We start from the raw sequence: 25780 nt of genomic DNA on the forward strand, positions 1-25780 counted from the left end.
CAAAGGTTGTTGATTTTATCTTTCCGAAATTCGGGGTCCATATTCGACATGATGCGTCATTGGAAACACTTGTTAGACTGTTAACCTGGCAGTTCCACCTATTGTCTTTCGGGTTGTAGCTGATAAGAGCTAACCAAGACAGCTACCAGAGAGAGAGAGAGAGAGAGAGAGAGAGAGAGAGAATTTTGCACAAAGACAGCATTAAAAGAGAAAGTGTGAGTTAACTGAAGAACGGAGATCACGCATGTCGAAATAAAACCGGTCGATGTAAATGTCTCAGATACATCAAGCAGAAATTTTATGAAATCTTATATGTTAATATTAACAAGACAAAACAAATATCCCTCAATCCATGTAAGAAAAACCCTCGTATAAAGGAAAACGCAAAGCAAAGAAAAATCAATCAACATAAATAAAAAAAAAAAAAAAAAATATATATATATATATATATATATATATATATATATATATATATATATATATATATATATATATATATATATATATATATATATATATATATATATATATATATATATATATATATATATATATATATATATTTGTCTTACCTTAATTGTCCACTTGCAAATGCCCTGCGTTCCATCTGTAACTCCAGGCACTTTGTTACCTGGGGAAACTATCCACGCTATCTGACCTGCTTCCAGGTTAACCTTTGCACTTTGGCATACTGCAAATAAAACACATCAAATCAATAGGAAAAATAATCTATATGCAGTTTTCAGTTCTTTCCTATCATGTATAAGGGATTAGTAATTGCATTAACAGTTACATCGCTTGCATTCTATATCTTTGTTTTGAAGACCAAAGTTAATTTCCCTTGTAGAGTTTAGAGGAGAAAAAATAAAAACAGTCCAAGGACACTATCCCAGGGAACACCAGCTTAATAGTCCTAGGTTCAATAAAATCACTGTCGTCAGCAGCTCTCAGAAGACGACCACTCAGAAACCTGTGACCACAATGAACTTCGTCATAATCTTAGTACCTTTCGTCAGGTTTATAAATGAGAACTAAATTCCATTTGAACACTTCCAAGGTCATATGCAGCCAAGGACCTACAGTATTTCAAGAAATGTAAGATCTTGTGAGGTTTGGAGATATTCATGCTTGCAGCAGGGCGTAAGGATATAATTTGCCATTGAAATCTTGGATCTTTCTTAGAAAGTGACCCCCAAGGGTTTTAACCCGGTATACTCGTATATCCACCTTTGCGGCGTGTTAAGTAAAAGCCCGTTGGGGATTTCCGTAAAAACATAAACAAAAAACTGTGAATATCATAAAGATAATGACCCCCAAGAAATATTAATCCTAGATAACGACCCCCGAACTTTGTTGGGGGTCATTATCTGGGAAAGATCTGAAATCTTAAATTCATGTTGCTATTAACCAAGCAAGCAGATTTTCGGAGCAACTTTTCCTCCCCGATGAAGCAATCACCAACAAATCTTTAGTTCAAAAATGTAGGAAACAAAAAATATATTAAAGTAATAGTACAGCAAAAAAGACAAGTAACAGCAATCACTTTTCCAACCTCTTAAACATGTTCCACTAGTGTCATAATATTTATTATCTTGCACTCGCGTCTTTACCAGAAACCTTAGATCTATAAAGTCATACTTCAAATGGTTTAGTCCTTTGTTCTAATACCGTATATCTTATTCATCGTTTAAGTAGTCAATCATTATTGTACATCTGCGTGAAATTCTTATAAAAACAAAAAGCTCTTTACACAAACGACTTCAGATTCACAAACTTTAGCTTTAAGACAAGACAGTTACAAAGTTCTGTTTATGACAAAAATTCTTAACTTTATTTACGCTGTGATAATCAGAAAGATTTAAATAAGATAATGAATACACCTGGAGAGTAAGAATACTCTTCACTTTTATGAATGGGAATGCTGAAATTTCTAGACAAAAAAAAAAAAGGCCCTTCAGACGATGACTCACTCAAATCGTTTGACATTTGACTCGGGTAGATACTGAACTATTTGCATTCATAAAACTAGATAATCTTTGTCTCTAAGGTGTAGTGGAATATTAACAGTAGCTGTCCACATGTGTCTTACAATAAAAAAAAAATTATGTTCTAGACGAAAACGAATAAAAAAAAGCTTCAACTTGGAACTTATAGGCTCTGGCTATTTCTCTGTCAACAGCAATAAAGTATACTGACACATGTGCTGAATAAGTGGTCATACTGAAATGACGTCACCACTAATATGCTTGTTAAGAGATCGGCATTGACTCGAAGACTAAACAAAATCCAATAAAAAGATAATGAAATTGCTAGAGAGAGTCATACCTTCAGGAATGCTGCTCAAAAGAAGTCTGCTCGATCTCTGAAACAAAGGAAAAGCTTAATCATTTATTCGCCTTAGATTTTGGATGCAGTATAACATTCCAAGTTATAACACACCACAGAAAGCATTTGTATCATTTGAGAGAATAATGAAGCGGTCTGAAGGAGTGTTCTGAGAACAACTTGAATTTCTGAACACTTCAAAGAATTCACTTAGCGATGAAGACCATTCTGCCACTAAGCTCGGTTTAAATTGCCAATTACCAGATCTTGAATACTGAGCCTGTGATGAAACTAAACGCCTTACAAATGTTTACTTTTCTCACGTTTTATTAAGTTCTTCATTTAAATAAACGGAAAATAGTCAGAAAAGATCAAATAAACCCTATCGCTGCGGGATTTATTTTGGTGTATGCTATATCCCACAATATACAAGAATACGGTGGTTTCTACATGTATTGGTTACAAAAAGGGTCAAAACTGGTAAAGATACAAAATACTTTGATTCTTGATATTTTTTCCGGTGACTAACCATCCTTTCTGTATATCGTCAATTCATTTTACATTCATTTTCACACTGGCAGCGCTTCTCGTATAATTTTCTGGTATACCTCAAAACAAGGAATGATACGTGGATAGCTTCTCTACACACTGGTTGGAAAATATGTGGTTTGTTTCCTTTCATACTCCCCTTCGCCTTTCTAACTAGTTCTTTGGCAAGATAGAGCACTATGCGTTGATTCTTGGGGTTTTTGTCCCCACATTGTGTCGGAAAATGTCTCTCACTTAAATCTTGCTTTCGAATGGTTTGGAAATCGATCAAAGCTTTGAGATTTCTACCCTTCATACCATTCTAACAAGGAGTAAATCCCCTTTTTCTTCATTTTTTCATATCTAACTTGTTGTCAGGATTCCTAAGTTCTTCATTGGATGGGTGGGTAGAGCTCTCGGCTAGCAGGCTGTTGGCCCAGCGTTCGACTCTCCGACCGGCAAATGAAGAATTAGAGGAATTTATTTCTGGTGATAGAAATTCATTTCTCGTCATAATGTGGTTCGGATTCCACAATAAGCTGTATGTCCCGTTGCTAGGTAACCAATCGGCTCTTAGCCACGTAAAATAAATCTAATCCTTCGAGGCCAGCCCTAGGAGAGCTGTTAATCAGCTCAGTGGTCTGGTTAAACTAAGACATACTTATTTTCTGAATGCTCTAACACATTTTTTCATTAATGAAAAAATATTTTACTTCTTTTATTGAGAGAGAAACTGAACGTAACGGATCAAACTTATCAATGCCAACCCTATACTTAGAGTTTGTCAACTTCTCTGTCGGCTTTCTTTGAATGGTCTTTTGCTTTATATGCGCTTGCTGTCCCAAAATTTCACATAAAGTTACCCCAGGATATCTCTTGCCAGGTACATGCAAGTACTTTGATATCATTTCTCTGCTATAGAATAGAATAGAATACAAAATTTAGGCCAAAGGCCAAGCGCTGGGATCTATGATGTCATTCAGTTCTGAAAGGGAAACTGACAGTAAGAAGGTCTGAAAGGTGTAACAGGAGGAAAACCTCGCAGATGCACTAAGAAAGAATTATTCGTTAGCGAGGGTGGAAAGTCAGATGGAAGAAAGAAAATAAGAGCCATTTCTCTGCCATGTCACTGGGAGAACTACATTTCAGTTTCATCTTCTCCATGTCAATTGTAAACCTTTCCTATTTACTATTACTGGGCCACAAGCTACAGTATTTTTCTAAAGTAATTTATTAAGTTACATTGGAATAGAAACTGTCTATGAAAAGAATGACCTTTGCTCTCATAATCTTCTAGTGAAGACAGAACAACATGAGTTCCAAATACATCTGACTTTGGGCGGCTAAGGTCCTTCCCTGTCTAAACTATAAATTTTGACTTTTATTAAAAAAAACCTCTGTGTGCATCAGTCACAAAACATAGCTTCTGGCCACATTTACTTGATTTCCAAGGTATATATCGTTTAAAATACTGCCTCCCTTTCAATTCTGCCAATCTGTATTTAATGCTAATTTATTTATGACATAATACTTCCCACAGAAATGTTGCACCATATCCAAAATTGGACTTATCTTGAAAAACCCGTTATTTCCATTCCCCTGGTTATTATCAAGGAAGTTTAAAGTTAACTTAATCTAACTGATATCTGTCCCTTACAAATACTACCTAAAACTGGGTGTATCTTAAAAAGTTATTTTCACTAAAATACTGTACCTTCTAATGGTAGCTGTGTGAACTAGCCCCACTATAATTAAAACTGTAACCAAAGCTTGTACATCCATGAAAGTTTAATCTGTTCACTGATGATACCTTTATCTTTCAGGTAATGGCTGCTTGCTGGTCATAAGAGAAAAGAAATATTTATTTGATTCTTTGGCAAAATGATCATATAATTTACTTCTTCGGGCAAAAATTTAGCAGAGCATTCTTATGGGGTAAAGTTTATAAATCCTATTACTCTGTGAGAGATTATATGACCCATTAACTTATTCAGTTGTTTGGAATTGCTAACATTTTGTTTAATTTTATCACATGTGCATGGACCAGCAACGTCAACACAAGAGCCTGTTGCGTGGGTATCATTATATCATCACCATCATTATTACCATCATCACGATCATCATCCGGTAGCTACTTCGGCTTGTTATCTACGCGTCATCTCCGAGGTGCCAGTAGTAAACGTGGCGGAGGTTGAATGGGACGTCGTAGTACTAGCCCTGTGGGATCAAAGTATCATATACACCCAATTCTATATTGTGTAGTTGACAAATTATATTAATAAACGAAATCTTTGATCCCCGAGGGGCTAGTACTAACACGACGTCCTACTGAGCTTCCGCCATGTTTAGTATTAGCGCCTAGGAGGTGGAGCGTAGATAACAAGCCAAAGGAACACCCATCATCCTCTCTTTCAACCACAAGGGGATCACGAATGTCGTAATCAGATTCTGAATCAGATGCAATCACTATTTCCTCGATTGCTTCAAGTGAAGCTTGGTGAGGGGCTGAGGTCATCAAAAGCCTTCAAAAAAAAAAAAAAAAAAAAGAGAAAGGGGGGGGGTTGATGTTACATGAAAGGCTAAGCAGTTTAAAGACATGCAGTCAGCGGGCAAATGTAAACAATTACTTGTTTTCGGTAAATGAAACTCCCTTGTCAAAAATTATACTAAATCCAAAGTAAATATTGTTTTGCAGGGCAGAGTATGTATCGCAATCACAAAGCATATTTATGCATAATTTTGGCGTCACACATCGTAAAATCAAGAAGCCTGTTGTTAGTAAACTATATCACAGCCAACAAGTATACTTTACACAAAACTCAGTAACGAAAATTCCGGTTGAGGACAAGGCAATTTGTTTGATTATTTACGTTAACCCTACAAAAATATTTTATATAAAAAATGTAAAAAAAAACATTTTCCATTCGTTCTTTCACAGTTAAGCAAAAAAAGCTCGTAAAAGGAAAGATACTTTATAGGTACGCATAAATGTGCAAAGATTACATTATCATCAATAGGAAAAATTACATATATGCGCGTGTATTACACTAATAAAAACCAACAAAAAGTGGCACAGAAAACATTCATCTCAAGCATAAGTACATATATGTCCCGTGGAAACATATATTCATAAACATCAGATTAATTCTTTCGTTTGTGCAAGAAGCGGCAGATTTATTTTTTTATTTATTTTTTTTTGCCACTAACACAGTTTGAAACAAAACACTCCCTATTTACTGAGCAGTTGTAATGAAATGACACTATTCAACTTTACATCATTTTTCTGTTGCAATAAATGGCTTAACAAGTTGTTAACTGAAACTCAACCATTCACATAGAGGAGGGAAAGCAGGGTCATAACGGCTGAGATACAGAATGTATATTACTTATGTTTTCGCCCTGGTGTTCACAAGATTTCTTAGGGTACGTTTTTTTAATTCGAATTTTATCCTTCCTGTCTTAGATGGTCGAGGCACTCACATTCGTTTCTTCCCCAGACAAGAAACGTGCCCATGGTCGCAGGGCTGGTATCATGACTAACTGTTTCATAGGAAGCCTGGAAAACAAGGACACCTGGAAGATGAGTGTGCACAGGAGGTAATGCTGACGCCATCATTTCACTGACTTCAAGGCGGTGTAGTCATGCTCCATGGCCGTTCAACTCTGATCTTACAACAGCTGGTCTTTCACATCGCATAATCAGAGCTGGGCTGACTTGGAGGTCTGACCTGACGAAGGTCTTAAGAGACCTCACACAAATGATGAAAGGTATTGTAGACAGACTCTGAGAAAGAGAGAAAGTCCTCTAACCTATAAGCTGTCTGTCTCCATAAGGACAACAATCCTCCTGCTGGCCATGATTTAACAGTTTGAAGTCCATTCCATGTTGACGTCTATGTTTCAGAAGAGAGATGGGATTCTGATTCACCACTACACTAGACTGAGGTCCCTTCTAAGTATTATGTACAGTCCAGTGACACTGGGACAAGTCTGGGAAAAGAACATAACTGAATGATGCTCGACGTACTTCCCACCCCTAGAGAAAGCCCTCAATATCAAAACGTTGTTTCCCACTTAAGTTAGTTACCCGTTGCTCTTGGGGTTGAAATTATTGCAGTCTCAGGTGTCGAATTTTCTGATGATGCTCAATGGGATTTCCTCAAGGGAACCTTACGCCAGAAGGGGTTCTTGCATAAGGCGGAATGTATGAGTGGTTCAATATTAAATGGGTATAAGAGGCCTGGTGTGGCACACTGGCACATTTTCTTGCATGTTTTACATCTCGCTGCAAAAGATTACCCAGAAGCCATTAACTGGTGCTAATAAGGTATCCGAGACGAAATATCCAAGAAATTAGTTATTCTTTTGTATGCTGTGTTGTAAACGTTATCAATTTTTGCACTGGCTAGGCCTATAGTACAGTATATAAGCTAAATCTTTTTAAGCCTAATCGGCAGAAACTTGATGACTGTCCTTTCAGCATAAAATTCTGAATGGAAAACGTACTTAAAAAATGGACAGTATTACGTGTTTTACTTTTCAGGGAACTGTCAGTTTGTATTTACCAAACTAACGACCCCCTGAAAACAAAGGTGCTTGTGACAACGCCTTTACCGGGTTGCAGCCCCCGACAGTACTTGGACCTGACACCAACCTATAGTGATATCCACCCCTAGACCGTATTTTTTCACCCCCTTAATTGCCCTATCTCTAGACTGTCATAATGCTGAAACATCAGACAGTGGAATCTTACATCCCACGAATATATGCTTCCATGTACGTTTCTCTGAAAAAGTTTATGAGCGTTTATTAAACGTCACGAGTGACCAAACCTTTGAATCCTTACCTAGAAATTCGTTTTAATGAAACCAGGTTGTCGCATGAACATTCATCTTTTTAATGATGGGCGTTGTCGACATTCACACAGAATTTATGCTGGACGGTGTGGTTTGATCTAAGTGCAGGCCAAGCAATGGTTTGGAATCCCGAAGAAAAACAAGGAAAAATCTAATAATCTTTAGTTACCTTGGAACACCTTTCGAAAAGCTGAAGGCATACAAAGAAACAATACATTTTTTCCTTTGTTGATCCTTCCGAAATCTTGAAAGCAAAGAATATAAAGAAACAATACTTTTTTCATTTGTTTATCTATTGTGAAGAATTACACATCATTTGATTTAGTATGAGCAGCCCAAGAAACATTGGTCTGGGTAGATTTTTTTCGTTAATAACTCTGTTGTGGGCGCCAGTAACTTTAGCTGGCCATATGCCAGCGCGAGTTCTTACTCCTGGAACAGCCGATATAATTTTCAATTTGTTTCCATGAATGTTTCATTACAGGCATGATTCACTACTTAGGATATAGTTATTTTCACGGTAACTGATTTTAATGGACACATACTTGTGTATAACCTGAAAAACTTTAAGTTGCAATATAATATTAGAAAGCAGCCTTGAACTTTTCCTTTTGAATGTTAAAAAAAATTACATTAAATATGAAACGTTCGGAAAAGAGCAAACATACTTCCGGGGGTTTTGAAAAAAAAATTATAAAAGAATTTAAACACATTTCTCCATAATTTTAACCTGGGGACATGAGAAATCTTCATTTTTGACGAAGAAATATCTCGTCTTGAACCACACTTATTCATATGCAGTTATGACAATTATCTGATGGTTTAGAAAAGCAAGCATTGAATCTAAGTGTGCTGTCTTAACAACCTCCGTTTTCAGTTCTCCTGATCGCAGAAACTGAACTAAATACACCAACAGACTCACCTAATCTGGGTGTGTGTGTGTGTGTGTGTGAGCGGGCGCGTGTGTTTGTGTCCGTTGGCCTCATTTTACTCAAACATTAAATCTATTGTACAAGATATTCTGATGTCACCTAACAATATCGTATTACCTATGACCTGCTTCACAGTATTCTCAAGGGTATTTTATCCACAGTCAATAATATGGCCGTCAATGATCATTATCCTCTTGATCTTTTGACCTTACGCAAGATAAATAAGGTCGCTTGTAGCGAGCATGTAGATAAAGACTCACCTTCGCCGCACACCCTGGAAAGAAGGTCACCAGCATCACCAGCCAAAAGGACGCGTCTCGCAGCCACTCCATCTTCGCAGAATGAATGAGGAGGAGGAGGAGGAAGAAGAAGAAGAAGAACGTCGACAGCAAGCAAGTTCTTTTTCCTCGGCGTTCAGGAACTTCTCTCGGCGTTGTCTGTGATGACGCTTCCTGAATATCTCCTCAACCGTTGCTCGTTTCAGGAACACTCAGGCCACTTCATCATTCAGTCTAGTTCCGGATTATGACTGCGGTGTGTATCACTCTGGTGGAGTTTTGCCACCGCACTTCTTGCAGTTCTTACTGACGACAAACTGAGGAAAAGGGGGAAGCAAAGGGGTATTTTCTCTCTGAGGTAAGACAACATTAGAGAGGGCGACAAATGCGTCTTGAGAATGATAACCGTGTGTCTGTCTGAGAGGCACAGGGGGTAGCTGGGCGGCTGCTTCAGTTAATTAGTGTCCTTTTGGTAGTAGCCGATAAGGAACTGCCACTTTCACAGCAGCGAAGGATGTGTTGCACTCCCATACATCAGTCGAGGAACCTCATCTTCTTATGCCTGAGAAGTTCTGCATCCAGTTTTTCAATCTAGAATAGAACGAAAAGTAGCTGTTATTCCTTTCCTATCCCCATTTACAGATATTCACGTAGTATATTAATATATACAGAGTATGAAACCTATATTACATATAAATCTTACAGAGACAATCAACGACTAAAAATACAAGACTCCTTTGTATTTTTTAATAAAAAATCAAGTCAGACTAAAAAAGCGTTCTTAATACCTGAGAAAACAAAATTCTTGATGCTCAGTCAAATACTTCGTGAAATGATTCAAATATTTCTTGGCATAAAATGCAACGACAGATATCTGGTTATCTGGTATTGATAGTATTAAGAGTTATGGTAAAATTGGTAATGTAAGAAAATTTTCAATTTTAAAGCGGGACAGATCTGATTTATTGTTGTAAGAAAAACAAAAAAGACAAACAGAAGATCAAAAACGTAAATTGAACTTAACTGTACACAAATGGTTTTATTTTTCTGTAAAATGATATTCGCCCAAAAAACGAAGCAATAGATATATAAAGTTGTTTTGTACTATGCAAAACTTAGATAAATTTGCTTTTTAATGATATATATATATATATATATATATATATATATATATATATATATATATATATATATATATATATTACATTTATAAATAATATATACTATACATATACATACACACATATTTTATATATATATATATATATATATATATATATATATATATATATATATATATATATATATATATATATATATATATATATAATGTATTGCCTATCATTGTTCAACAAAGCGTATTACTACAATCATCTTCCTGCATGGACACACTATACATATTATTTCAAATAAACTTAATTTACAGTATCGATAACTGTTTTCACTTTAAGTTTAGGGCCAAGACAAATGATCGATTATATCTTTAGCTTACCTTTCACATACTGGATTACTGAAATTTAACAAGTAATTTACGTAGTATACTTCATATACTATAAATACAATGGAAATGTAAATTTTTATAAAATTCTTCCTTATTTTAAATAACTTGACTAAACTGAACAATGGTAAAAGTTCGTAGCTGGGTCAAATTACAAAAAGAGTGAATGGGACTGCACCAATATCATTCCGTGTAAGCGCACCAATGGTATTTCATTTTACCAGTAGTGCCGTAATCTTCTTATCAAAATAAATTAAGTTTTTCACGGAAAAGATGGAGATCAACACTTTCTGAAGTTCGTGTCGGAATTTCAAGCTGCTTGTTGAGGTACAGTGAGGCTCTTCAATAGCATTTAGACAACATACAAATAAGCTCGGATGCCTGATTGATTTTATTAAGTTCAGGGTGTCAAGCAAAGCACTGGGGCACTTTCGGCCATTCAGTGCTTAAGGCCGTGAAAAGAGGGCGTTCCAGAAAACAAAGGAAATCAATTATAAGGATATAAATGTAGAACTCAGAGAAAGTCCCACGGTTATGAACTAAAAAGTACTAAAACAATTAGAGGTGTTTCATAGCAATATTGACAAAAGGAAGGAGTGCGGGTTAAGTTGGGAGTGGTTAAGGGCCGAAGGGACGCTGCAAACACTCCTTTAGTAATGCCGACAGTGAACCACGTGAGGTGCACAGACAGCAGTAATCCCCTATGGATATTGCTACAATGCGTCTCCTCTGTAAATGAAATGATAAGTGCTTGTGCCTGCACGAGCTCTTGCTTGTATAAGTAGCCCATAAAGTGCTGATTCTTAGATGCTGGCAAAATTAAGCTCGTTTATGCCACCACGGAGGCTTGCCATAAAATGGCCTGTAAATTTGGTAAGGTGTGAAAAGGATTCGGAGGCCTGGCGTGGACGTTGAACTATGGCCAACATCCACATGCAAAGTACTAAGGATTTTAACTCTTCACATGGTAAATCTCTTTCAACTTTGATAACAAAACGTGAGATATAAAAACTATTATTAATCAGGTACACGCTAATATACTTAACGTATAAAATACTCATCAGGAAGTCGATTTAATTTAATCAATGACATTTTCTCAGATTCTCTAACAAGATTGATCACAAACCCTCAGCTGTTAGGCCTCACTTTGCCAACCAATGCAACATTAATTTCACAGTTACTTCCATCTCAACTGTGTCCTGTTAAAGACATAATACTGTCACTACCTTCATTTAAAAATTGGGAATGACAGAGTACTGCCCACACAAGGTTGAAAATTGGGGTCACTACCTTCATTGCAAAACTAAGGATGAGTACTGCCCACACAAGGTTGAATACAGCTGTCACTTACATTCATTACAAATCTGAGATTATCACTACCCACACAAGGTTGAAAATTGCTGTCACTACCTTCATTGCAAAACTAAGAATGAGTACTGCCCACACAAGGTTGAATACTGCTGTCACTACCTTCATTGCAAAATAGGAAAATGAGTACCGCTCACAAAAGGTTGAATACTGCTGTCACTACCTTCATTAAAAATCTGAGATGATTACTGCCCACACAAGGTTGAGAATTGCTGTCACTACCTTCATTGCAAAACTAAGAATGGGTACTGCCCACACAAGGTGGAATACTGCTGTCACTATCTTCATTGCAAAACCGAGAATGAGTTCAGCGCACACAAGGTTGAATACTGCTGTCACTACCTTCATCACAAATCTGAGAATGAGTACAGCCCACACAAGGTTGAAGACTGCTGCCACTACCTTCATTATAAATCTGAGAATGATTACTGCCCACACAAGGTTGAATTCTGCTGTCATTACCTTCACTGCAAAACTGATAATAAGTAATGCCAACACAAGGTTGAATACTGCTGTTACTACCTTCATTAGAAACTGGAGAATGGTTACTGCCCACACAAGGTTGAATTTTGCTGTCACTACCTTCATTCATTGCAAAACTGAGAATGAGTACTGCCCACACAAAGTTGAATAATGTTGTCATTATCTTCATTGCAAAACTGAGAATGGTTACTGCCCACACAAGGTTGAATACCGCTGTCACCACCTTCATTCATTGCAAAACTGAGAATGAGTACTGCCCACACAAGGTTGAGTAATGCTGTCATTATCTTCATTGCAAAACTGAGAATGGTTACTGCCCACACAAGGTTGAATACTGCTGTCACCACCCTCATTCATTGCAAAACTGAGAATGAGTATTGCCCACACAAGGTTGAACAATGCTGTCACTACCTTCACTGCAAAACCGAGAATAGTTACTGCCCACACAAGGTTGAATACCGCTGTCACTGCCTTCATTCATTGCAAAACTGAGAATGAGTACTGCCCACACAAGGTTGAATAATGCTGTCACTATCTTCATTGCAAAACTGAGAATGGTTACTGCCCACACAAGGTTGAATAATGCTGTCACTATCTTCATTGCAAAACTGAGAATGATACTGCCCACACAAGGTTGAATACTGCTGTCACTACCTTTATTACAAATCTGAGAGCGATTACTACCCACACAAGGTTGAATAATGCTGTCACTACCTTCACTGCAACACCGAGAATGATTACTTACCACACAAGGTTGAATACTGCTGTCACTACCTTCACTACAAATCTGAGAGCGATTACTACCCACACAAGGTTGAATAATGCTGTCACTACCTTCATTGCAAAACTGAGAATTTTTACTGCCCACACAAGGTTGAATGCTGCTGCCACCATCTTCATTACAAAGTTGAGAATGAGTACTGACCAAACATGGTTGAATCCTGCTTTCACTACCTTCACTGCAAACCTGAGAATGAACAATGTCAACAGAAGGTTGAGTACTCTCATCACTACGTTCATTGCAAAACTGAGAAAGGGTACTTCCCAAAGAATGTTGTAAGTACTGCAGTTTTTACCCCTGTTGCTAGGGTCAATTCAATAGCCTTGTATGCCACAGGCAAAGCATGCATACAAGCCCTTGCCCATACGACGACGGGAACGCAAATGTAAATTGCCAATAAAGTTAAACTTATAGGTTTATCGATAATTTTAACAAAAATTTATTACAAAATTAACATTTAATAACAAAAATTTTAACACATGGATGATAACCTCTAAACAGAAAAGGGCCTTGGAATCATGATGTCCCTGAAAAACTGCCCAGTGAGCCTATGCTTATAAAATGGCCTTGCCTAATTCCCACTTCCAGGAATGCTATATATCAGCATGCGTTTGTCCACCAGGTGGCAGTGAACTCGATATTAAGGGCCATTCGTGGCTTAATATTTGTGACACAACTAACGTAAACAGTCACGTGTTGGAAAATCAGCAGCATCATTGTTCAAACAAATAAAATCAGCTTTGGCACAGACCACTTACTCTAATCATGTACTCTGGAGCTAATCAAGACAGCACAAGGAATTTTGACATGTTGGAGCTCTGTGACATTTTGTGACTTTTGACATCCTGCATTTCGTGTACGCAGACGAAAATCGTCGTATGTTTGTGTAAAAGAACGCTACAGCTGATAATTGTCTAATACAGTACACGTGAAAAATGGTTTGATTCCCTCTTAGAAATGTGAAATGCCTTTTGCTTGTCTTCACAGCTAATTATCCGTGTTAGATCGCTGTCTGTCTGTCTGTCTTTCTCTCTCTCTCACACACAAATGACCGTCGTTCGCAGTCCATTATGAATCCGTAAGGAAATCTGGCTTATCAAACTGAAACGTTGTATCTTTTCTATTATTAGCTATTTATAAGGTGCTTTGATAAGGGCCACCTCGCCCTGAATCCTTGGCGAAAGTACCAATGAGACTCGAGATGACGACCTTGACCCAAAGGCGAGGGTTGGACCGTCGCGTCTTTAGGAAGACGGACACTGACTGTTTTTATCTATATATCTTAATTAAGGAAGGTCAGGTGTGTTAACGTGTCGGGAATATGTTAATCAATGTCTCCGCATCAGTTTTTACCGTCGTTTTATATTCAGAGTCCAAACATCAATCTAACAGTGGGTGCGAGGGAATCTGAAGGGTAAAGATCGTGTTCCCCGGCTTAATTGTCTGTTTTAATTGAAGGAGATGAAAGTCGAATGCGGAAGTTGTCTTATACACCAACACAAATCGGAGCCGCTCTAAAGGTGCACATCTCGCGTTAAGCTTATGGGGTGAAATTAAGAATGAACTGTTGGGTCTCTTTACTTATCTTTGCGTCACAAGAAATTTAATGATAACTCATTAACATTAGCAAACTATGCTATGACTATACATACATGCACGCGCACACACACACACAATATATATATATATATATATATATATATATATATATATATATATATATATATATATATATATATATATATATATATATATTTTAACAATTAGGCCCCAGAGAAAAAAATCACATCGGTCTCTGCCACGGGCAGTATATACTTATCTACTGAATCACAGATGAACCTCTGAGTAGTAAAGCTTCCGCTACGTGTTGCTTCATACATCTACACAAAGAGCTCATCATAGCACATCAAACCCGCTCACACACAAACTCATTTCGCTATTTACCCTTATCTTGCACACATTATCAACCTCCCTGGCTTTTAAGGCCCATTCTTTACAATACCTCTTCCACTTGTATCCAACCATTTCTTCGTCTTCCTCTTCCTTCTATCATCCTGGATCAGGCCGGAACATGGGAAAAAGGTTATCATTAGTGAGATGATGGATCAGTGTTCTGAGATGGTTTGGTCATGCAGGAAGAACGTGGGATGCTAGGCAGCTGGAAATTATGCACAATTCAGAAGAGTTGGGAAGGAGAAAGAGATGAAGAATTTCAAGGGCTCGATACATGGCGTGACAGAGGCACTGGAAAGGACCCAGGAAGCAAGGGAGTGTGCACAAAAGAGATGAACAGCACAGTGTGAGTGCGTGCTTGGGGTGTTCAATGCACTACCCATGAGCCTTCTGTGTTGGTGTATGAAGTAACTAATGCTAGAGAAAGGGCTTATGATATATATATGAGGCAATGACCATTGCATTGTTTTTCTGGAGCCATCCTTTGTCACTCAAACAATATAATGAGATGTTTAATAAAAAAAAAAAAAAAAAAAAATATATATATATATATATATATATATATATATATATATATATATATATATATATATATATGTGTGTGTGTGTGTACATATACAGTAGATATAAACACACACACACACACACACACACACACACACACATACATATATATATATATATATATATATATATATATATATATATATATATATATATATATATATATATATATATATATATATTTTTTTTTTTTTTTTTTTTTTTTTATATTATATATATATATATATATATATATATATTTTGTGTGTATGTGTACGTATGACTTCGACCTCCTAAGAGGGAGCAGACCACCGAGTCTTCAGCAAATCTTTCCTACCTTGACAATGATCCACCCTAGTAGATCATAATTAACTGCATAATTCAACAGAGGCACACTGGATTCTCAGAACACTAGCCAAGTCATTTCCTCACAAATGGGACTGAACTTGAGTCTCTCGCTTGTGGGACGAAGCTGACAACCACTCAGCCACAGGACCATAGGCTGCTTGAATATTCAACTGGCGTGCATCCCCTCCGAACAAAGTGAGGGTAATCTCAGCAAGACGAATAATGCAGACTCAAAGGTGACACTAAGAAGCCAGGCGAGGCCATCATTTGGGAAATACTGGTTGCACCTATGGCGTGAGAATTTGGCGGTCAATACGCCAACTTGATTATGTCCTTCCTCAGGAAGCCCTTGAGTAGGGGTCAGACGCATGAAAGCGCCACGACGGGTGCCTAACTCTGACAGGTGGAAATGTTCCTCACTGCAGGAAGCCCAGTGACACGCAATATGACATGGAACGAATGCAGAAAAGGGTCTTCCTCGAATTTAAGAGGAGCTGTACGGTAGGTAGGCTGACCTCTCCCGACAATGAGATGCCAAACAAAACGGACGAAGGACGAGAGGGATTTCTGGCCAGTGATTTTGCAAGACGTCTAACAGCAAGGACGTTTCCTGAACTGATAGGACCCTGGAATAGGGCTCGAAAATGGCCTCCCTTGACGTAATGATAATGATTAGCACTCGAAGAATCCACGCTGCATAATTTTGAAGTAACTTTTTCTTCTGCAGCTAAACATCAGTTTAGCTACTAAATCATTATTTTCCATGAAATATATAGTAAGATATTACTTAACATGTTTACAACCATTTTTATGACAATTTTCAAAAGCCCTCATTTGTAGTGTTGAAATATTTGCTTTTAAAGCTGCAACCCGGCCCCCACCTCAGATAAAAAAAATTGTCCAAACGAAGGGTACCCACAGGAAACGCACCCGAGGACAAAACGGCAGTGTCAACGAGTATGTCAGCCATAGGCACACCGAGAACCTTCACCTATTTTTAAATAAATATCCGAGACCCTCAAGTCCATGAACAAATGCAAAATCTTCAACGCTGCAATCCCGGTAACTTGTGTCGTTGTGACATAGATCTCACTTTCACCTTATGTAAATATGAGAGGTCTCCGGACTACTCAGTTTTTATTGCACGTGTCCTTTTGCTCGTTAAAGAAAAATAAACATTGTAAAGTGACAGCTTTTGCGACGACATTTTCCCCAAGCAATATCAGACAATGCTGCATCAAAATGTTAGCAGTTGCTTTGTTCCTTAGAAGGTTAGGGTAGGCAGTCCCCTTTACGTATAATGGTTTCCGATCTCTCCCACTTACCACAATACCTAATGAATAAATCAACACTGTTTTCGGATGTCTCCGCCCAAGACGCAGGAATTCCCCTTTCCCTTTTCAATCTCGTGATCAGGCAGTTCAATTCGTATTATGTTAACTGAAGGGAGCGATTCTGCGTTGAACAATCACATCTGGCTGAAAGAAAAACTTAATACTATTACGCAAATAAAAACAAGTAAAAAATGCGCTGAAGTTTCAACTTCGGCGCAATCAAGTTTTCTGTACAGCCGCTACGGCTTATGATCAAGGCCACCGAAAATAGAGCTATCTTTCGGTGGTCTTTGTACAATGCTGTATGAGCCGCAACCCAAAAAGCTTTAACCACGGCCCGGTGGTGGCCGATCCTATATCGTTGCCAGAAGCACGATTATGGCTAACTTTAAGCTTAGATAAAATGAAAGCTACTGAGGCTAGAGGGCTGCAATTTGTTATGTTTGATGACTGGAGGGTTGATGATCAACATACCAATTTGCAGCCCTCTAGCCTCAGTAGTTTTTAAGATCCGAGGGCGGACAGAAAAAGTGCGGACAGACAGACAAAGCCTGCACAATAGTTTTCTTTTACAGAAAACTAACAAATGTATCCTGAAATGAACACCTTGCAAATATCTTATGAAAAGTTTAGATCCCACTGAAGGCTTTTCTCCCCGATACATTCCATTTCAAAAATGTTCGTTTTCCTTTCCTCTTAACAACGGCGTCAGTGACCCCGGTAGTTGTAACGCCAGATAACTCACAATCAATCAATATCCTTCATTATTTATTCCTCCCTTTGTTCTCTTTGCTTTTACGTCTGGCAACAAGTGATGAAATGTGTATCTTTTATAATGGCTATATTTTGGGTCAGAAGAGTCATCGATTAATTTCTCTTGATTTTTTTCGCAGATGATATTTGTATCTTATTTTCTGGGCACACTGCTCTGCACAAACATAAAAGCATTTTTAAACTGTGCAAATTCCAAATCAGAACCGACAACTCACGCAAATGCACTGAAACCAGGGTTACTCATTCCAAAAATCCTTCGCCATTCCGCCTGTAACTTAATACAATACTTTTGCCCGCTAACATACCAGGTTACTCACTTAATCAGGTACATCTGAAGAAAATGACTTTTTAGAATTTGCTGAGGTGAGATTTTTTTCGGCATTAATGGTACGTTGAGAATTTTTGTCCCTCTTTCGTTGCCGCTATCTCGAAAGGAGTCAGAGTTCTCCAGGTGGTTTTTTTTTTTTTTTACCTTATTTATTATCACGTTTTCCTGGTTTCTGTCACTTTCCTCACTTTCTCTTGCTATCCATTGATTGCATTAATGTTTTCTTCACGGGAAGCACTTGGTTCTTTCAGGTCTTGGACATTTCTCTTAACTTCTATCCGGATATTTTCTCTTCAGTTCACTATTTTCAGCGAGATCTCTCATATCACTCACCTAAGAGGGGAATGTAGCACTTTTCCTCTTGGGTCTTGTAAATTTTGAGGGGAGGAAAGCCTTACATCCGTAAACTTCCCTGCGGTTTGGGTATCACGGTGGTTATCCCACTCCTCATGCCACGGTCCCCGGATCTGTCGTGAACCCCCCGTGGAGAAGGATGAGCTGAGGAACGTCAGTGGGATTTGTTCCTCTCAAGGTCCATTGATTACTTTGGACCACGGATCTCCTCAGATGCACTTGACGTGAAGGGTAACCTGAGATTATGTTTCCCACATCAGCTACTGGCATTGCAACCCAGTTCCCCCAAGCGCACGCAAGCACACACACACACACACACTTAGCCAGCTTGGGAGTTTGAGCTCTGGGCACTTGTGGTGTTATATGATCCGTAACACTTCACGCACTGGTTTTACGGTTACGCCTTCATCCATTTTCTCTTGACAGATTTTTAAAAATCATATTTGCTTTCAGAAGCTGCACGCCTTGGTGAAATTTTTACTCGACCTCCTGCCTTCCATCCCCGCTGACCCCACAAGCTACGCTTGGGGCAGAAGACAGGAGGTCTGTATTCATTCCCTGTGCCCAGGCACCCGATGACCTGTTGACAACCTTCTCCCCTCACCCTCTGTTTGCCCGGAGGAGTCTGCTGCCCTCAGTAACCCATTCTAGTCGTCAGCAAAAGAGATTTTTTTTTATTTGAGTTTTGTTTCATTTCCATTTTCTCCTGGGTTTTCCAGTCATAGCTCTCTAATGTAAGGAGACTTGAGTGAAAACAGCGACCCAGTTCTGAAGGTAGGAAAAACAGTCTTGTCAATACATAAGCAATATCATTTTTCATTTTCCTAAGCCGTGAGCAAGGTGTCATTTGATAATGACGAAAGTGTCTGTCCCACGGACACGAAAAACAGGCCAGAGGAAAGTAATGGTGAAATTCAAACGCAGAGCAGTGGAAATACAAAGAAGATATATGAGAAGAGAAAAAAAACTTCCCTCAAAATGAAAGGAAGAGGAGGGGAATTTCTCAGCCACAGACACCATCCAAACTGTATTGCTTGGCCCTGTAAGAAGGCTCTTCATCCCTCGATAAATGTAGAGTAGCCGTTCCTTCATCATTAAACCCAATTCTCTTCCTTTCATTTTGTGGGTACTTCTTTCTCTTCATGTACACCCTTCTTTGCATTCTCACTGCTCTGCGTCTGAAATTCATCATCACTTTCTTCTACTGGTCTGTTGGCTCATGTGCGTGGGACAAACGCTTTCGTCATTGTCAAATGACACCTTGCTCACGGGTAAGGCAAATGAAAAATGATATTGCCTATGCATTAACAAGACTGTTCTTCGTAGCTTTAGAAGTGGGTCGCTGTTTTTACTCAAGAGCAGTCATACGGACGAAAAATGTAAAGTTACTGATGAGTGTATGTATATGTATATGTATACATACATACAAACATATATATATATATATATATATATATATATATATATATATATATATATATATATATATATATATATAAAAGTCTGATGGGTGTGTGTATATATAATCACATCAATTGTGATTATTTGGCAGATAAACAACAATTAATAATTAATAACTATTTTTAATATCATTAACATATGATTCTTTTTCAGCCGATGGACGTTATATATATATATATATATATATATATATATATATATATATATAACGTCCATCGGCTGAAAAAGAATCACATGTTAATGATATTAACAATAGTTATTAACCGCAATTGTTGTTTATCTGCCACACAATCAAAATGAATCAGTACCAAAAACAAGTGTTAACATTGGTGTTTATGGTATGAACAAAGCATATAAAGGTCTTGTGCTAGAAAAATTCTTCATAATGAATCTCTCCATAAGATATTAATGGAATAAAAAAACTCATTACTAAAAATAAAGACTAAGAAATCTGTGAAGTGAAAATACCTTCCTATGTGTGGCTTACACAGAAGAATATGTAATAAGAGTTATTCATGTATGATAACAGGCTATCATCCCATGGAGGGTATGTTAAGAACTAGTAAGCAGAGAGTCTATTATCTGAGGAATAATTTTAGAATATCTGCAAAACAATGTTTTCTTCTTTTTCAATATTGTGGAACAGGAAAGGTTTGACAATACGAATAAAAAAAAATAAAGCCTGTGTCTACATGGAGAAAACTCACAAATATCTTTTTCAAAGGAGAGAGAGAGAGAGAGAGAGAGAGAGAGAGAGAGAGAGAGAGAGAGAGAGAGAGAGAGAGAGAGAGAGCAATCCGCCAGGGTCTGGTCACACGAGGGATACCGCAGGCACAGACCCTTTTGATGGTGATAAGCCTAATGAATTCTGAGCCACAATCTGATGTACTCTCGTACTCTCATGCACGCATCCTGTTCCGTTCTCTATGGAACCTTCAATTAAGACTGGCATTCCTTCGTTTATGCATATAAAGCCAATATCAAGGATATCCTGCTCCACTTCCTGGTGTTTTTGTCTTGTGTGAAATACCTGATTTGGCGTATTAAGTCTGCCGAATACAGACGTGTGTGTGTGTGTGTGTGTGTGTGTGTGTGTAAGTATGTATGTATATATAAGAGTAATCCACGAATTGATTGCGAATTAGCTGGCGTCTCAAACAGACACAGCGAGGCTAGTTGAGTCTCTTCATGCTAAGGGTAACGGGTATTATAATTGATTGTCTGTGAACATGGTGCTTGTATCACACACTCCCGCTGCATACTATATGCAGTTCCATTTTATGACGCCAAATAACATATAATAAAACAGATCAATCACTCATTCCCAGGCTTACAAGGCGAGGCCAAGGAGATGAAATTAACCCGTTACGGGCGACTGGACAAGCTGACACTGAACACGTCAAACTCAGTTACAAATTTTGAGCTACAGCCTCCTTCCGGAGAAACAGTCGTGCTGGCATAAGGCCAACTTCCGTCTAAAACAACTTCGACATAATCTTGAGGTTATTCGGTCGGTCCTATATAGGCGTCAGGTTTCATTAAGATTCTCTGAACAGCATTTGTCGAAATGGTACTTGACCTTAGGACTATTAAGAAAACATTGTAAGTAAGGGAATGGATGGGCAGAAATGAAAATTGGCAGAACACAGAAATGGTTTAAAATATGAAGCTCAAGGAATTAAGAATGTTAACGACATCTTTCCGAATTACAATAAAACCTTCCATCATATATTAGAACGTATTTCGACAGACAGAAAAAATGCTTATTCGACGAAGATTCACAACTATGGGAAAAATGTCAGAAATAGGAAATAATATTAAAATACTAACTTGGAAAATGTACAGCAATGTGTCAATAAAATTTTTTAAAAATTCAAAAGAAAAATGTAGGGAATATGAGTTTTTTATACGGTCACTAAATATATATAATTCAGTCTTTACACTCGTAGTGCAATTGTACGTATATATTCTAAAATTAAAGTTAGTTAAATATCTGTACTAATAATAATGTAATGCCCAACTACGCCGTAGTTATCCTTATCATGGAATATTTTCTTCTTACAATATAGTATCTTACACTTCGGGCCAGCCCTAGGAGAGCTGTTAATCAGCTCAGTGGTCTGGTTAAACTAAGGAATACTTAACTTAACTTGTAAATTACTGTACTTAACCTACATATAACTATAACGTCCAGTCTTTGGGTAGAGATACGAGATCTATAATTATAAAAATAAATATTAATACGATCACTAAAATTACTACCACTACTACTAATACAACATACAACATTTTCTGCACATATTTCCTGGAGTGCGCGACCACCTAATGTGACCCTGGTCAGGGGCACAGACTACGGTACTGAAAGTGACACCAGGTAAGTCACCTGATCAAGATATCTCATAATTTCGTACAACCGGTGAGCAAAATGGGTCATAATCAATTCCAGTATTTTCAGTCGCCAGTTTGACACTCTGTTAACTACAAAATGGTCACACGTGGCAATAGGCTAACTGGACACTTTACTCACAGGCCTTATACGAAACTTCGTTATTTCAAGTAAGTACGTGTATCAGTACATTTTCCCTAATACAGAGTGATCTCAAAAACAAAACAACGATCACTGCTACATTCGTAATTTAATTGCTGAATTGTGAATGTGCCCACGTGTTTGTAAATTTCCATAGAATTAGCCAGCTTCATACACATTAAGAAGGCTCATAAGCCGCACTTCAACCCAGCCCCCCTCTTTACACACTTGTGCCTTTCGTCTCTACCTTGCATGCAATGTCCTGCTCCGTGGATAATGTGACCCTCCTTTCCAATACCTGTCTCACGTCGTCTATCCTGCCTTTTTAAGTCTTCCTCTCCCCTCCTCCCACGATACTTTCGAATTGCACACTCTACGCCAACTATCAGCCACTCAGTCTTGATTGAGTGTCAAATCGAATGCGTCATCATTCGCGACCAGGAAGTATGAAGATCATCGGTGGTGTCCCCAATTGTTTGAGTTTAATTGTGCATTCAACTGGAAGTAATGAACAAAGATTGGAATATTTGGAGGATAACTGATGCCTGGGCATAGCCTTCAGGTGCTACAGCATCATCCACTTTTCCATGGCGCTCTTAAGGTTGTCCAGTCTACTGAATTCGAGCCAAATTTGAGCCTTGGTGACCCAGAAACACACAATACTGAACTACAAAGGAAGACCTTTCTCGAATTACCCGATGCAGGTACACCATGACCAATTCCCTATACGATGAAAATGCCCACATTCAGACAGCAGACAGTGGGCGACTTCTTACTGGACCGCGAAAGCGTACAGCGAAGGGAGAAACATGGAGAGAAAGAAGAAATATACTGTTGAAATATCAATAATTTTCCCATATCAAACAATGAGAGAGAGACTAATTAACTAACTTGTGATGTGCAGATCATAATAACCCATAGCCTTCAGGAACCAACATACGAACGAACTCAAATTGCCAATCATGTTAATCACACAAGCAAGCAACCACAGATCCATGCTAGTAATGATTAACAGACAAAACGGCAAGAAATCTAAGGATTTTAAACCTCAAGATACGGTGACTGGCAGACGATTGTATCTCTGCTGACTCAAATGAAAGCGTTTAACTGACGGATGGGCAACAGTTAACTGGACACAAACACGCAAGGTATCAAACAACTGCAATTCCAGTTAAATTAAGCGCATCATCAACAGCCTTACTGTGTTTAAAACGGCTAGTAAAGGACAATTTAACAAAAAATCCAAATAACTAATCATGAACTTCACATGCAGGATGTATGAATTTCAAATTACTTATGTTACAAAAACAGCAAATCTGTACAGTACGCTACTTCTCCAAATTTACATGAAACATGAACGAGAAAGGGAATTAAACATTTTACGAAATGCTAGGCCGGTCAATTAACGAAGTTCGAACACGAATGATAAAGACAAAACCTACTGGGATCTTTTGCGAGTAGGCTACTCAGGTGATGGCGGGGAGAGAGAGAGAGAGAGAGGTACAATTTTAATGAGTGTAAATTACCACAAGCGAAATTCAGTGAACTGCCGAATAACATGCATATGAAACAGGATTAACACAGTCGTTAATAACAACTATAAAGGAACTTAAGGAATACTAAAAAGACGGAGAGAGAGAGAGAGAGAGAGAGAGAGAGAGAGAGAGAGAGAGAGAGAGAGAGAACACAACTGCCCATCAATTACAAAAATTAAATCGACTGCTGATTTCATATCTTACAGAGCGCCATGTTCCTCCCATTTTTTAATAGGATCCTGTGAGGCATGCATGGCCTTCTGCACGGGTGGGCTACTTGATTCTCAACCCGAATTGACCGACAACCCCGGGTTTTTAATTCCGCGTCCTTGCTCCTCTGTACAAACTTGACTGCAGGCAGGGCGGTAGGGCGAAGATCAAGGGTGGCTGATGTTATATTGCTATTGCTAATGACGTGATTTGTGACCGAGGTGTTGATAGACTACGTGTATGGGAGAGCAGTTGGTTTGCCTTTCAAGCGGGCCTGAGACTAGGGTATGTTACGTCTTCATTTCTTTTTATGGAAGGAGTGACATAAGAATTCGGAGAAAGGACAATAGACGCAGTTGGAAAGTTGTGATATAAAAAACAAATAATTGAAAGTGGAATGGTTGGCACTTGTAAATGAGAAGCTACTGATTAGGGGCGGTAATGATAAACTGCAGAAACCTGAAGAAACTTGGAAGTGTTTGCAAGAAGATGCTGAGAGCAAATGTGGGCAAGATTAAAGTTACGAGGATAAATGGAAACCAATTACATTTTATTCATCTGGGCGTTTTAGAATTTAATTGCCTAATGATGTAAACTACCTAACACTTTAATATACTGTATTCTTAAAATAATTATGCACTTTAAAAAAATTAACAGTCCTTTTGATTGTTACATACAGTATACATAATTTACTGTACACATATGGGTGTGATATATATATATATATATATATATATATATATATATATATATATATATATATATATATATATATATATATATATATATATAATCTTTTAAATGACAAATCTCAACCACGCACAACTACACCTAACAAACGTCATGGTATATATATATATATATATATATATATATATATATATATATATATATATATATATATATATATATATAAATATATATTTAAATGACAAATTTCATATATATATATAATATATATATATAAACCATTTAAATGACAAATTTCAACCAAAAAAATGCTCCATTCCTTTCACTCATTCCGAGAAACGAGCTACAACTACGAGTCATTCAGAACATTTTTCCGGCAAAGATTAAATTTATACCTAAAAAAAACCATGGCTGGGTTCGTTGCGCTCTCATAATAAAGAATATGTTTTCCGCTTTGATGCTTTCTTGGTGGTCTACTGTTCAATTATTACAATCGTAAAATTTGGAAAATACTTGGAGCCACCAAAGATTAAAAAAAAAAATTTCTAAAATACGTGGCCATTGCAAGAAATGCACAGCTTCGTTTTCATTTAATGGATTTTATTGTTGTTGCCCAAGCACCCAGTGACTATCCTCTCCATTCTGGAATCATGAACTATCAAGCAGCTTGTTTC

The 25780-nt window shown here is 37.7% G+C and overlaps 1 protein-coding gene across 1 annotated transcript in view; it reads right to left on the reverse strand.

The window, feature by feature from the left end:
- Nucleotides 1-25780, reverse strand: part of LOC136841772 (uncharacterized) — a 49551-nt gene that overhangs the window by 22734 nt on the left and 1037 nt on the right. The window contains exons 2-4 of the mRNA XM_067109050.1: nt 8902-9510; nt 2326-2362; nt 573-691 (exon numbers count right to left, since the gene is read on the reverse strand). Coding sequence (XP_066965151.1) covers nt 573-691; nt 2326-2362; nt 8902-8973 — 228 coding nt within the window. The 5' untranslated portion in view covers nt 8974-9510. The remainder of the gene's footprint in view (nt 1-572; nt 692-2325; nt 2363-8901; nt 9511-25780) is intronic.

Source organism: Macrobrachium rosenbergii, chromosome 9 (assembly GCF_040412425.1).
Source record: "Macrobrachium rosenbergii isolate ZJJX-2024 chromosome 9, ASM4041242v1, whole genome shotgun sequence".
Taxonomy (NCBI): Eukaryota; Metazoa; Arthropoda; class Malacostraca; order Decapoda; family Palaemonidae; genus Macrobrachium; species Macrobrachium rosenbergii.